The 15,609-nt window shown below is 40.1% G+C and overlaps 1 protein-coding gene across 1 annotated transcript in view; it reads right to left on the minus strand.

The window, feature by feature from the left end:
• The window catches only part of DUSP22 (dual specificity phosphatase 22), a 41,954-nt gene that overhangs the window by 4,657 nt on the left and 21,688 nt on the right, over positions 1-15,609 (minus strand). The window contains exons 4-6 of the mRNA XM_052697597.1: positions 9,443-9,492; positions 3,703-3,777; positions 1,763-1,934 (exon numbers count right to left, since the gene is read on the minus strand). Coding sequence (XP_052553557.1) covers positions 1,763-1,934; positions 3,703-3,777; positions 9,443-9,492 — 297 coding nt within the window. The remainder of the gene's footprint in view (positions 1-1,762; positions 1,935-3,702; positions 3,778-9,442; positions 9,493-15,609) is intronic.

The following is a 15,609-nucleotide window of genomic DNA, read 5'->3' on the forward strand; positions in this document are numbered from 1 at the left end:
TACGTAAGTCATTCAGAACAATTTGTTGCTCTTTACCGCAAAAGCAGCAGAAAGATACAGACCACAGTTGCTCGGTTCCAATGCAGATAATACTCCTTAAAAGCCTTAGTTTCCACAGCTTTATTCTGTTGGAGGATCATAGACTTTAGCTTTAAAGACCATCTACCTAAACACCGGGAGACAGGACCTGCATATAATTATTGCCTCCTATTCCTAAAAGGTCACAATAACACTAAGGAAAATCTGAAGCCTCAGACCTGCACCTGGAAATCTGGAATCACTGCAAACTACGTGATTTCCTTAGAGACTAAACCCCTCATGTAAGATCAAGAAGTAAGGGACTCCATCCCAGAAACCCCGCAGGATATCGCTCTGAACAGACTTAGCAAAGCACCGATGGTGCTGAAATCAGAAAAAAAAAGGTTCACACCCTTTGCAGATGGCAATATTCCACTGAAATCAGGTGTGCAAACAGACACCTGCTAAGGATGTGGTTGTTATCAAGAGACAGTAAGAAACTTCAGCCCAGCCAGTGACTACAGGTGGATATTTCTTTTTGCAAGCTACTGCCTCCCCCTCAGTGAAATAGGCTGAATGTCCTGTCCATCATGGATGAAAAAAAGACGTTACTGTCTTTATCGGGCTATTTGCATATAGCCTTAATTGTCATTGCTGTTTGCCCAGACCAATTTGCCCAGAGCAGAAATGACTGTAAGGGAGGAAGGAGACGAGTCTGGAAAGTCCCCCTCCTACTTTTGCCTCTTAAAAAATCAGTTAACTCTACCATTTACACCAGTTCCAAACGACCCAGGAAACATTCAGTTAAATATTAAAAAAAAACTCAAAATATTTACAGTTGCAAGCTGCATTATGCAAAACAAATGGTAATTTCTGAACTCTGAACCTTCTGCAGCAGAATGATGGGTATGTAATGATAAATTGATTTCTTTTTAACCTCATGTATTTTGGTTGGCCTCCGCTGTTGATTTTTTAATAAGTGTAATCCAAGAGAGCCCAAAGAACAATAGGCTGAGCAAGCAGAAGGGACAGTCAGAGTAGGAAGTTAACATAAGTGGAAGCCACTGATGGGGAGCAGGTCTTTTGCATAGAATGTTGTTTTTAGGTGTAAGAAACTCATTTTACGATAATCACTTTGCAGTCCTATTGTTTCCTTAATTATCCTAGCCTACAAAGCCTTAAAAGGCTAGAAATAAGAAAAAATTTTGAGACCATTCTGCACACTTAAATGTTTATTAAGTCTCAGTTACAGAAGGTATTGCTGACAGAGGACATAGATCATAATGATAACCTAAATTCATTTACAGGTAGCAGATTTCTGATTATGATTTCTTCCCTAATTACTAATTCAAATGAATGCTAGGGAAAAGAATATTTTTATACTTTACACCAACTAAAAGTTGGTTTTGCTGCTGTATTCTGAGCCCTTCACCTTTGTATCTTCTCTCTCTAAAGGTTTAAATGTTGTATTATGTCTTCAGTACAATGAGGATCACTGGATTGAGAGCACAGCTGGGCAGGTGCATGTGGATGTTATGCTTCATCTTCACTCCCATCCCATATATTCCTTGATACTTTTAGTTCTACCTGCACCTCCCCAGTGTAGCAGGCTTACCAAAGAAGTCATTTCCACAAAGTAAGCCCAAGGAGTCAGACAGACCAGGCAGGCCTCAGAACAGTGACAAGTAGCCCCATCAACCAACTCAGAGTTCTGTTTCTCATTTCATTTGTTTGTAGGTTATACCTGATCAACATCGTGCTTTTCAAAGTCCTGTAGCTGTCTCTGGAAGCCCATGTTAGGATTGGCACAGGATCTCGCTGCTCTGACAACAGACAGTGCATCTTCCCAGCCAAAGTCTGTGATGGTCATGATGTACGCAACCACCAACGTTACACTCCTAGAGACACCTGCAAGGCTGCATGAAAAACGAGGTGCAAGAAATAGATGAAGTACTGCTCTGCTTCAATTACAGTTAAAAGCACCACTTCCCAACCAACGCCACAGCAGGTTTGCTGTGTTAACTGCCACAATAAATACTACTGTATTGGAGCTAAGGGGGTTTTGGTACTGCTTTTTCAAATGAATCAGAACAAATCTATAACAAGTTTGAAGAAGTGGGTTCTGAATGATAATTCATATGAGATTAGAAAGGAAGGAATAAACACAAAGTGTTCACAAAAGGGGAGGAGAGTGTACACTTCTAAGTTAAATTTGATTTTGAATGAGCTAAATAAGTCACCCAGTCTTTTGCCTATACAGATGAAAGCACTAAAATAAGACTGCGCCCTCCTCCTCATCATGAATAAAAGCTCCATTTTACAGGTTCTGCAATTAACTGAACTGTTAAAATGCACAGGTTTGATTGTTCGAGCTCTTTTCCTCTTTCTGTTCTCCATGCACTGCGTAACTTAGGTTCTCAGGACTCCAGTTTCCTGAGACACTGGGATAAAGTAAGAATCATTCCCTAGTACTGGTTTCCCTGCTCTGGAAAAACTCCTAACTCTTACTATCACCAGTATGTATAATGAGCTAGTGCTGCATTTATATCAAATTCTTTCACCAGACATTTCCAAACCATCTCATGTTCTTGAAGGGAGCCACAAATATAAATACACACTTTTTATCACCACCAGGATTCAGACAAATTATGCATTTTACATAGACAGAGACTGACCAAATGACTCGTCCACACCCTGCCACGAGTCAGTAACAAATTGAAGATTTATGCTCAGAGCCCATATATAAGTGCTCAGATCATGAGATGACAGATTCCAGACACAGACTCAGATATGCCACTTGAACGTGCAGCACAGACTACAACCAATAGCAGGGAGCAAGAAAAAACCCAGGGTGGAAAATCCATTTTTTTACTCTTTATAGTCCCAGCAGCATCTCTCCAATCAGAGACTCGCTATTAAGAAATGCAACTTTTGAATGCTTCAGCAGTCAAAATAAATAAATATATCAATTTATTTTCAGAGGGCTTTTTGTTTTTTTAATAACAAATCACTGAAATCATCAAAATAGCTGTTTATAGAAATTGATTATTAGGATTATGGAAATCTTTAGAAAAACAATGATTAACAACCACAAATAAATAAAAGCTCTAGTCAAAGATTTTATTATTATTTTGTTAGGAAAGACCTGTAAAAAGGCTTGATTTGGAGAGAAGGCCAAGAATTTCTCAAGCTCCTTGAGGAGCTCCTCCTCCAGGCAGCTGCCCAGCCAAGCAGCTCGAAAGCCCTACATCAAGCTTTAGTAACATTTGTGTGTCTTCTGAGATTCTTCAAATGATGACAATACTTCAGGTGGATTTTGCAGCAAATGAGACAAGTGCTAACTTATCATAAAGCTGATGAATCACAGAGTTGTAGGGGCTGGAATGGATCTCTGGAGATCATGGAGTCCAACACCTTGCTAAAGCAGATTCCTCACAGAGCAGGAAAGCCTCCATGTGAGCCCTGAATATCTCCAGAAAAGATGACTCCCACTTAGCCCAAAATACTGTTTTTCTGGCCATACAGATCAGAAAAAGAAAGCCAGTAGCATGCTATCAGCATAACAGATAGAAACATCATTTTAATAAAGCAATGTGGTTTTCTTGTCCAACCCTGTACTGCCTAACTTGAGTAAGGATGGCATAGAAACCCTTAATTAGTTTCTTTAGCCAGTGTTATACATACCAATGAACTAGGCAGCCTTCACCTGTGAGTCGGCACTCATGAATAAATTTGATGCTCTCTCTGAAATGCCTTGCCCTGAAAACAGAAGCAGAAAGAGAGTGAAGAAAGTGCTGCGTTTAGTAAAATCGCTACTTAGAAAGAAATGCATCTGAAAGCTCACTTAATCCTGTTTCTAGAGTTTCAAAGAGAACAGAGGACTTGCAGTGTAAAACTTAGCATGTACCAGTGAAACCCAAAATTCACTTGGCATAGTTATTCACTGTGCTACCTGAAGGAGGAACAGGTATCTTAGGCACTACGGTGTGATAAACATTGGCAAACACTTCATTCTGATGAACAGTGAGTCTGTGTTTCAGTTTGTGTTTTATTCCTCTGGTAACTCGGCCTCACATCTCCTTGAGTGACTTACATGTTAGGTGAAACAGACTGCAGCTATGTGAGCAATACTCAAAGTACACAGCCTCTCACAAAGCAGCATCCTGCTACCCAAACTGCAGCTTAACTTTGACTTTACATCATCCTACACCAAATCATTCACTAGTACACACATAAACGTTGTAAGTCTTTGCAACATGAAATCTTCCCCTTTTAGCCCTGGTAAGAAAAAATTCTCTGTGCCCCCTCATCTCAAGTGATGCAAGCCTGAAGGAAAGGAACTGACAGCTTCCAACAGCTGAGCAGCCGACTGCAGTCATCTCACAGCAAGCCTGCAACTGCACCTCTTTGCATCTCAGCCCCAGGGTGCTCACCCTGCCTCTGCCTTTCAGGCTGCAAAGATCATGGGTTGCCTACAACCTACCAGAGAAGCCAGCAGCACCTCTTGGCTCAACTCAGCTAGATTTTTCTGTAGCCTCTGAGTGCTCCTGCACTTTAGGCTTGCAAGCAGCAGCAGTGTGCGCAGCACAGAGACTGCTTCTTAAGAGGTACTTAATACCAGGCTTCCTGGCAAAGATGAACACTGCACTTAACACCCGTGAAACACAACGTCCTATACTCAAGATGTTTCCCCACTCTACATATATATTATACCACAAGGGTGAGTAGAAAAAACCTCAACCCAGCACCAGCAGCCACAAAAAAATCAGGAATGCCCACATAAGAGGAAACTTCCCTTCCTGCCCAACAGAGCAGCTGCAGATATTACAGACACTAAGAGCTGGAGGAGGGCAACAGTATGCAAGGGTGCCTGTGGAAATTACAGAGGTGATGAAGTCTAAACTGACATACCCAAAAAGAGGAATCATAAAGCCCATGACTCTTTCTTCCAGGCAAGTCTTGTTTCACTGGATACACAGTGGAAGACTGCCAGAAGAAACCTGAGTGACTTAAAAACTTGAAGGCATGACATAGCCTTAAGTTTTAGGGCAGCATGTAAACTTGGGATTCTTTATTTCTCAATAAACTGATCAAGAACGCGAGATGAATGAAGAAGAGTGAGGAAGCCTTTCTATGCTCAGATCGCTGTTCCAAGACATTTCCACTGGCTGAGCTGCAACACATCACGACATTCAGGCCTGTCTGTGGAGCACAGGCAGCTTCACATAGGCAACTCAAGAGGACAAATGAGAGTTTGCACTGTGTGTGCAAGAGGCGCTGCTACTATATAGTGAAGGAGTGCATGTCCAAGAGTAATTGGTTTTGATCAGACAAAACTTGGTTAGGGCTGGACTGACAACATCCCTACCTCATACAGCCATCTTCTGTCTTCTCTAGAGAACAGGGCTAACAGAGAAGCTCCAAGCATCAATGAATTCACTTCAATGGTCTAGGCACAAGTTTTGGTTAAACACTTCAATGCTTTGGTTTGAAAAGTATCTGTGAATGAGCACAGCATCTTTATAAGGTACTAAATATAGCTATCTGTGAGGTCCATGTACTCAGTTTAATTTGTCCTTCCTTATTGCTGACACTCAGTCTGCTGATTCACTGTTAACTATCAACAGGCATTTATGAAAATGAGAAGAGAAATAACCAAGCTTAGAGCCGGAGCTGCTCAGTAGAATGACAATCCCTCCTCACCTTGAGTCACAGAAAAGGAAAAATGTACTTTTCCAGAACTACATGGTCTTTGCTGGTTCCAGTAAACACGGTTTGATATCAAAGTTATGATAAACTTTTTTTTTTTTTTTTTTTTATATAGAAAACAAGATAAGGAACAAGTGGAAAGCGCCTCAAACAGAAATTTGGCAAATCTTACATTAATTGCAAAATCACTGATTATCATCTGTTACACGAAAGCACTTGACACATGCACTGAATGTTAACCTGTTTGTTAGAATAATCAGCTACTTCAAGACAATTCGTTATGTGATATCTCGACTTTTACATCTCCAAGCTTACACCTGGGTAAGCTTAAACCTGGGTAATGAACTGCATCATCTTCGGGATGAAAAACACCACAGGGAGAAGAACGAGCACAGTGCCCCCACCAACAGGATGTGAAAGTTGTCTAAGCTTACACACTGGCTAACCAGATAATCCAAAACTTGCCAGAGGGCTGAGTTATGATACCAGCTCTAAATATCACAATTGCTAGTCAGCCTTCTGCAAATAACTATAAAGATTAAAAGCAATGCATGCAAAAACAGATAAAAAGAAGTATCTTGATGTCTCTTTCCTTTGGCAGCCTAAATGCAAAGATCCACCTAAATTTGTTTTCTTAAGAGGCTTCTGTACTGTCACCATTAATGGCCTGACAGTTGGATGTTAGTTCCTTAGAAACACATAGCCTAAGACAATCAGCTAGAACAACTCAGAAACAGAAGATTAGATTTCTAGAGAATACATTTTTAGTAACAGGTTCTGTAGGACATGACATTTCTGAGGAAGTCAGTGGCCCAAGACAAAATTCTCATTGTCCAAGAAAACATGCATTTGACTCTGAGGAAGCACCTCAGATCTCAAAAGCAACTGCTTCATTCCTATACTTGGTAGGGGAAAAACACAGGAGCATAGAGAAGCTTTTGAGCAGCTCTGGTGAGCATTAGCACATTAACAGGGGAACCCCTATTGTATTTCACTGGCAATTCATCCCTTTAAGGAAGATATCCACTAAACAAGCTTACAACAAGTAAATGTGTATTACACACAAGAAACCAAAGTTCACCTCACAAAAACTCAGCTGAAGTGAATTGGGAGCTTACAGATCCAAAATTCAATGAATCATAGAATCACAAGGTTGGAAAGAACCTACAAGACCATCTAGTCCAACCGTCCCCCCATTACCACAGCTACCACAAGCTCTAACCCATATCTCACAGCTCCTCATCCAGATGCCTCCTGAACACTGCCAAGGACGGCGACTCCACCACCTTGCTGGGCAGCCATTGCAGTGCCTGACCACTCGCTGAGAGAAAGAGTTTTTCCTCACGTCTAACCTAAACCTCCTCTGATGCAACTTGCGGCCATTTCCCCAGGTCCTGGGAATTCTTCCAGGGCCTGGAAGAAGAGGCCAAACCCCTCTTCACCCAGCCTCCCTTCAGGAAGTTGTAGAGTGCAGTGATGTCTCCCCTGAGCCTCCTCTTCTCCAGACTGAACAATCCCAGCTCCCTCAGCCGCTCCTCATAACACTTGTGCTCCAGACCCCTCATCAGTTTCGTTGCCCTTCTCTGGACACGCTCATGAGTAATGAGTAACGGCCTTCAGTTGGACACTTTCCATCTGCCAGCAACTGGAAAATAGCAACCAAGTTTCATAAACTTCTAACAAACCTGTCATTGGGCCAGACAGGTTAGACAGAAGCACGCATCCAGGCAGTTGCACTACTCTAATTGTTAAGAAAACACAAGCACCTGCAACACAAAATGGTGCTGTGTTTTTTTCCTGAGACCTCCATAGTGCCTTTCCAGAGAACTAAGTAAATATGTAAGGATGTTGCAGAGAGACATACTCCCTTTCCTGTTCCTCAGCTGCATTCTCTAAACAGAGGGTGCACATAGTGCAGCTACTCTCTCCTAGATAGGATTGTCATAGCCTCTAAGTCTGAAGAAAAACCATTTCCTCTTGCTTTCAGAGGACTCCCTGTGCACAGCAAGCAAAAATACTGCTTGTGGGCATCATGATTTGACTTTACTTCAATTTCTGCACTCTATAAAGCGAAAAAAGAAAAATCAGTTACTCATCAAGTTTTATTTTAAGTGATAAAATGTCTCAGTATTAGAAGTAATGACGTTTGCCTGCAACCACCTGACACCAAAGCAAGAATTGCAGACGCCTTCAGCACAACAGAAACAATACTCATGCAAATATTGTATCTTCTTACTGAAGCTTTAACAGCTTTGGTACCATGCCAGACAGTTGAAGTGCTGGGGGTGGTTTTTCAACGCAAACCCTTGATACTCAACAGTGAGGGAAGGACTAAGCAGGACAATGATCAACATCATCAGAAATGCTGGTCCTTTTACTTCCATTCCTGAAATGATCTTGATCTCTACAAATGAAACAGACCTGGAAAATATTTTCTGAAATGCGACAAATCTCAGAATACCAACAAACAATATGAGATGTGAATATTTTTCTCTAATCTCATATTTTCTCCTAAACAAAAGGATTGAATTTTAAAATTTATGTTGAAATATCAAGGCCACAAACGTGGCTGGTTGTGCTCGACAAAGGCAGTTAACTATCTGACTGCTCGTTACAGACCTGTGTTGAAAATTAGAGTTCTGGAACAGGAATTTTATTTATTTACAATTTCGACAGAAACACATCAGAATGAGAAGGCAAACCAATAGATACCAAATGTCACACTGGAATCTTTCTAGGGTATGAGAAACATACACTCTAAAAATATTCACCGAAAGCATCAGCCGGAATACTGCTGTGACATGAGAGAAAAGCAGTGCTGCGTTTCCTTCCGTACGTACCAGGCCTCTTTCAAGTACTTATTTCTCTACCAAACTTTCTGGCAGGATGTGGCTGAAACCCCCCTCATGTCTCCCCAACATAAACACTGAGCTCTAGAGGAAAAAGTTGGTCACCATCCAAGTTCTCTTAGAAAATTTGTTTTGATTTCTCTTTGGAATCGAGATTTGCTAGGCATCTTCAGTTTAATGGTTCAAAACATTAAAACCAAGGTCAAGTTAACCAGCACTGCATGAATGTGAGCAGTGGTAAGAAAAACTGAGGCTGGCACACAATAGTTTCTGTACACACATCTCCAAGGCAAGAATCACCCCAGTGCAGACAAATTCCCTGCCATGCTGGTCTGCTAATAAGAGCAGTGGGGCCTTCAGAAGTAGTGCGAGTCATCCAGAGCACACAGACACAGGAGCAGTTTGCATATTGATACTTCATCTCTAAGGCACTGTGTGAGGAATTCAATTAAACCCCTGAAGCACCAAACTTCACAGCTCTTTCAAATAGGTTCCCTTTCTTCAACGGCTAGACATACTGCTTCAGTAAGAAAGAAGAGGCAAGGAAAAAAGGTTTACAAAAACAATGGCTGGAATAAACTGGGAATGTATTAGGAACAGACTCACTGAGAAACACCAAAATTAATAAAGAGTGTTTATATACTTATTTATATACTGACTCTCCTATCAACCCTTACACACAAAAAGCAGGGTCAGAATCAAAGTGGCTGCAAGAAAACATTACTGTATTTTCTTAGCAGTTTAAAAACACATTAGTGTAATATTTGTGAGAGAGCAGAATTAGATCTCCTAAATCACTGTAAAACAGGCAGCACAGCACAGAAGGATTTCTGGGGCTTTGTGTTTTATTTTTAAAGAAAACTTACAAGTTCTGTGAGGGTGAGTCAGCAGCAGGAATGCAGAGATACTTCACTCCCTGTGTAAAGAAGCAAGAAGAAATGAGACAAAACCATCCAAGTTAAATACACTCATTTACCACTACTGAAGTCATGATGTAGGCTGGTACAGTCTTGCTGACTTTCGAAAAAGGTTTATCAATGCTTAGACAAGCAGCGACCATCTCTATGCACCCAGGTTTTAAAACTGCCTTGTTGCCAAGACACCAGCACGTAACTTAGCCAGGCTTATTCCAAGGTCCATTAGCAAGACATTTCAAATAGAAGCATTTTTACTAAAAAGGCATACACTTTTTTTTCTTCAAAAAATGTCATTTTTCTTATATTTCTAGTAAAACTAAGTGGCCACCCTTCCCTCTCCCTCAACAAAGCCTACAATCTAAAATTCTGATAGGAAATTTCTTTTGATTCCACACAATTGTTTTTCTTTTCCTACCTGACAAACAAAGCAAAATGTAATGCATTTTAAAGAAGAAAATGTTTGTGGGGCATTTTTATTTATTTTGTATTATTTTGGAAATTTCAAGAAGGACACTCATAAAATGTATACTTTTCTTCCACAAAATTAGCCTCTCTTAGTCAGGTATGTTAGTAAGTTACAAGATCAACTAGGAAAGTTAGGCAAGCACTTCTGATGCATTCTAAGTGTTACAGGGTATACTTAAAACAATGCTATAATCATACACTACTGCTTTGCATTTTAACTCATTTTAACTCATTTAACTCATGAGTTCATTTTAACTCATTCTATTTTCAAAGCTCATTTTGCCCCTATGACCGTTAAGAAAAAGAACACTTCCAATTAAGAAATCAGCTAGATACACTTTCAAAACTTCCAAGAACACAGATTTCAGCCTATTCACTGCAAGTCTTTCAGTATCCGAGATAAGTAGGGTTGTGAAAATTATTCAGACGTACTTGTAAAGACAAGGACTCACAACAAGAGTCCACCAGAAAATGCACCTTTGTTTATCCTTCTGTAACAGTGCAAAACCCTTTAATAATCTTGTACTCTCAATCATTTAAAAAAACAGAAAAAAAAAATCAAATATTTATTTACAAGAGATCCTTCTAGTAACACTTGCCAACAAGGTAGAACATAATACATCTATCAGGCACTTCATTTCCTACATGGAGGGCAGTGTGTGAAAAGCTTGTTGCTCAAATGCGATGGGTACCTGAGGCAGCATCTTCTCTAATGCCACCTTTACTCAGCTGACTCTGAATCCTCCTCTGATAAAGCTTCTCCTGCCATCTCATATAAAAGAACAATCACTTTTTTAAGTGGTCCTGACCTCTGGCACCATGACATATCATTCTGCTAATCCTGTACAAGATGCATGAACTCCACCATCACGTCTGAGATGATGTGGTGATTCCTCACCTCCACCTCTTCACCATCACTTCCATAAAGCACCAGCTATTTTCTCAGGTACCAGAACTTCTTCAGCTAGCTTCACAGCCACAATGTTTTGAGAGCCTGACCTTTCCTTTCCATACTTTACCAGATATCCCTGCCTTCACTGTCCACCAGGTGCATGCCACAAGCCAGAGTGAGGCCATTTCTGTCCAGGCTTTCTGGTTTGGGAAAGAGAGTCAGAGCAGGGAAGAATTTGCTGACAGGTGCTGAGCACAGAGATGTGGCACTGCTGGATGAGGGAGAAGGAACCGTAATGACAGTGCCAATGCAGTGACAGTGTGTGGCACTTTGTGGGATAGCTGCATGGCAGAAGACAGTTGAGGGGAGAGAGACTGGAAAGGAAGGCAGTTCACAACCCAAAGTAGCTCACTGCCAAAGGGAACTGCATCAACAAGTGACAGTTTATACTGCTCCACATCAGGATGAGGGATGCCTGCTGTGGGACACCAGGATGGCTTCACAATCGTGAGGCAATGCACAACAGTTTGCATAGACACATTCACTCAGAAACATGTAGTAGCAGTAGTAATATATCCATCAATAGGCTGCTGAGTAAGGCTAATAATTCTATTTTGACAGGAAATTCGGACAATCATCTTGAATGATACATCTGAGAGGTTCATCTCGGACATTCTTAAGTGAGTCATTGCAGTAAATCGGGGCCTGTGACCTGAAAGTAAGTTTACATGTTGTTCTTTCCAACACATCTCTGTGCAACTTCATGCCTTTAATTCTTTACCACCCAGAGCAAAAAACAGGAGGAAACTAAAGGTAGGAGATAGGTTAACACTGGCACACATCACACACCTCTGGTACAGGTTTGCTCCCGTAGATAGCACAGGCTGATTTAGAAGCTATGGCACATGCTGAGCACTGTTCACACATTGAGTGCAGAGGGGCTTTCAGATCATGTTCACTTTAATAACAGAAGTAGTACCAGCACAAGTTGAAGAGCCACAATGTTCTTTTTTTTTTTTTTTTTTGTCATGGCTGGCTAGTTCCCACTACCACAAGCAGGCATGAAACTAGCCTATGACAGACCACATATGGTACTGAATGGCTCATCCAGAGCCTCTTCTTGGAGGTCTTCAGCACAGCTTCCAGTGAAGTAGCACCGGCACGCCTTTCATCACTGTGCTCACCAATGCTCAGCATCAGCCAGCAAGCCTGAATAACATAGCTTCTCAAAGAGGAGATGTTTAAAGTTACCAGAATTTGGTATTTTGACCAATATACTTCACATATACGGTGGCTTTTGGAAGGCTGTGGTGATGGACTCCTCTCTGTGAGCAAATGATCACACTCAACTCAGAAATAGAGGTGGCATTTCAGAACTACTGTGCAGTTACTTAACCCAACTCTCACCAAAGGGGGAAAAAAAAAGCATTAAACTCTGACTTTGACCCAAGCAGTTGGGTCCTACCCTACCATCAAGTTTTGGTTCTCACTGTTTAAACAATAATAGAATAAAATATCATTCATCCTAATGGTATACCTGAAATTCTGCAACTATAAAAGACTGCATGGGGGCAGGTATTGACAGATGAGCCCCAAGGGCTTTCGTGTAGACAGCTGTAGTTTGACTTCAGGGATTAGCTTTGCTTTACATTCTGGATACACATTATAAAAAACACATTGGCAGTAGAAAGAATGCTTAATTACTGAACTGCTTGTTGCTGTTGTTTAAAAAAAAAAAAAAAAAAACCAACAATCTACACAACTACTATCATGATCCTAGGTTTTTGTGCCCCAAGACATTGCTGTCCTTCCTGTGCACATATCTTGCAGATAGATAACATCTACAAACTGTCTGAAAGGGACCCCTCAAAGCAGAACAGCTTATGTCAAGGGAACAAGTAAATAGGAACAAATTTTAGAAAGGGTATTAGCACACAAGAAAGATACAGACACTGCTTGTTACCTAGCAGAGTTCACTCGCCATTCTGAAACCACGAAGTGTAAGATGTAGGCAGGCAACAATTAGTGAAACACAGCAACTAAAACAGAGCAAACTAAAATCAAAAGATAGCTAACAGTCAAGCAGACCAGCTCCAAGTGAAACTTTCAACAACCTCCAGACCATCATCTTGTCAGCAATTTCATTCAAGAAGCTTTAATCTGGTTGTATATGCAGTATCCAGAGCTGGTCCCAAATCCCACATTAATTAAGACACAACACAAGTTAAATGTCACGCTGTATTCAAGTCCTGATTTTATTTATTAATTTTAAATGAATCACCTTGCTCTTTAGTAGTGACAGTTCCCTAAAAACTGTTTGGTGAAGGATGGGCAGAACACCTCGGAACAGGTACTGTATCACACCAACTGCACACAATAATCCAGGTGTCACAACACAACTACTTGCTGCAAAATTATGGCATTTTTCAAACCACAGAAAAAAGCTTGCTGTTGCAAGAACTGGAGAACAGTAATATTATTTTAAGTTGTGAATTGAATGACTTCATTGAGTACTGGTGCTAATACGTATTATTCAAACATTTCTGTCAACTGTGTCTTATCTCTGAAGTTTCTCAGATTATCAGAAAATCAACCCAATTTTTTCACTAAACTGAAGACATGAATGTTTTTAGACAACAAAATATTCCATCCGTATGCCAACACAAAAGAAAACCATGCTCTCCAGTGAATACTCGTCAGTTCACATCTAAGCTTCCAGATCAATGAGTCGCTGAACACACCTTTCTTCTGCCCATCTCTTCATTCACTACTGCTCTACAGTTGTTGTTTTTAAATCACCAATGGAGAAAAGAAAGTGAGCAATCACATCTGACAACAAACCTTCCAACACACACATTTTTCTAAATCTTTTCACTATTATTCATGTGATGATCCTAACTGATGCCCTAAACCATTAAAAACATCTCTTTTAAAGTGCTAAGATTACAAAAAAAGAAATTAATAAAACATTATTTACTTTTCTGTTTTCTGTTCCAGCAGACACAGTAACCACCAAAACTAGATTTCTGTCTCTTAGGCCCTGAAACTAAAGGCTACAGTTAAACCGATACAGTGAGAGCTAACAAAACTAGAGCAAGTATTCTGATTTCCAGATTGTCAAAGCTGAAACAAGCGAGAGTTAAGTAAAATTTCTAAAATTCACTGGTATTTGAGCAACAACAACACTGGCACAATTTCAGTGATTCTAGAACCAAAGCAGCTCTGTGACAATGAGCACTGAGGTATTAAGAGTAAAAAGGTTTAGGCACACATGTATATGTGAGCATGCACACAGATTTTGCACTGAAGATACTACTGGAACTGCAGGCATTTCCAAATTTGTGTTTATTTTCAAGGTCAGTCAACTAAGACTAGAAATTGAGTAGGAACTGCACACTCAGAAGTCAGTAAGACTAAAATAAGAACTTTCTAATTCTTTAGCTGCAAAAAAAAAAAAAAAAAAAAAGACCATTACATCTTTATTATTAAATCCAGCACTCCACAGACTGCTCAGGAAAGAAAACAGCCCAATTGCTTAATGAGTACTCAATTTGTAACCTGTTTACCTACTTTTTAGCTTAAAAAGTACTCCTGCTTCATTTTAACGTTGTACAAACTGGCATTCAGGTTTTCGTAGAAGAACGTGTAGAATTTTGCAGTAGCAAAATGACACATCCACAAGTACTACGTGTCTGATAATTGGTCAGTGACTGAAAGTAAGATCTCTAAAGAACACACGAATTTAGCCTCAATACCAAGAAAAACTTCACATCCAAACAGGAGAAGCTGCAAAAAGCAGTACTGTGAGAGAAGTGCAGCACCTCCATGGACGTTTTCTTTTCTATATGAGAAAACACACTACGAGGTGATGTAGAATGAGGCACAGTTCAACGAAATCATACTAAGCTATCTGAGAAATAAAACACTCCAGGGATTTTTATACAAAACTCGGTACGTTTAGCAGATGCTCTTCAGGACGCTGCCCCTTCTGTTATTGCATGCACAACCTTTTTATTTTTCACCTTGTGATTAGCACTGGAAATCTGAATCTACAATTTAGGATGTTAAAAGACAGGGGTGAAAGAAGAAAAAAATAACATCAATTACAAAATTTCTGCTCCCCCAGGAGGGTTGGGGAAGAGGTTTTATTAAAAAAAAAAAAAAAAAAAGGGTTAAAAAAGGCAAGACTGTATTTTTGGCAATAGATCACTCTATATTTAAATTTATGTAAAGATGCCATCAACGACTTCCAAGAATTTTTTTTTAAACCTAAAACCCTAAACTTAAATTTGTAAAGCCAGATGCAAATAGGAAACCTCTAGCACCTGGCAAGTTCTTTCAGGTTAGTCAAAAACCATGTGTTAATTTGAGTCGTCACATCAACAGATGAGGACAGGACTTATTTTTGTTTAGGGGCATTTCAGCAAAAAAGCTAAAGTGGGAAACAGCCAGCACAAAGCTTCCTCAAGCCAAACCAACAAGAGCTGATGAAGAGTTTTGTTCAGTAATACACCAAACTGAACATGCTGAACTGAAAACCATTCAACCGTTTGCTTGTCCTTTCAGTTGCTTTCTGTAGCAATCACCATTGGTGCCGATTTTATTAATGACTCAGAGAAAATACATTTGTGCTTCAGCAAAAAAAAAAAAAAAAAAGAAAGAAAAAAAACCAAAAAACCAAAAAACCAAAAAAAACCACCCACGATTGCTAATTGACTTTAGTGAACAACACACTCAGGTTTGATTTTGAAAACCTATA

The sequence above is a fragment of the Tympanuchus pallidicinctus genome, unplaced genomic scaffold (genome assembly GCF_026119805.1).
Source record: "Tympanuchus pallidicinctus isolate F22 unplaced genomic scaffold, pur_lepc_1.0 scaffold31, whole genome shotgun sequence".
Classification (NCBI taxonomy): Eukaryota; Metazoa; Chordata; class Aves; order Galliformes; family Phasianidae; genus Tympanuchus; species Tympanuchus pallidicinctus.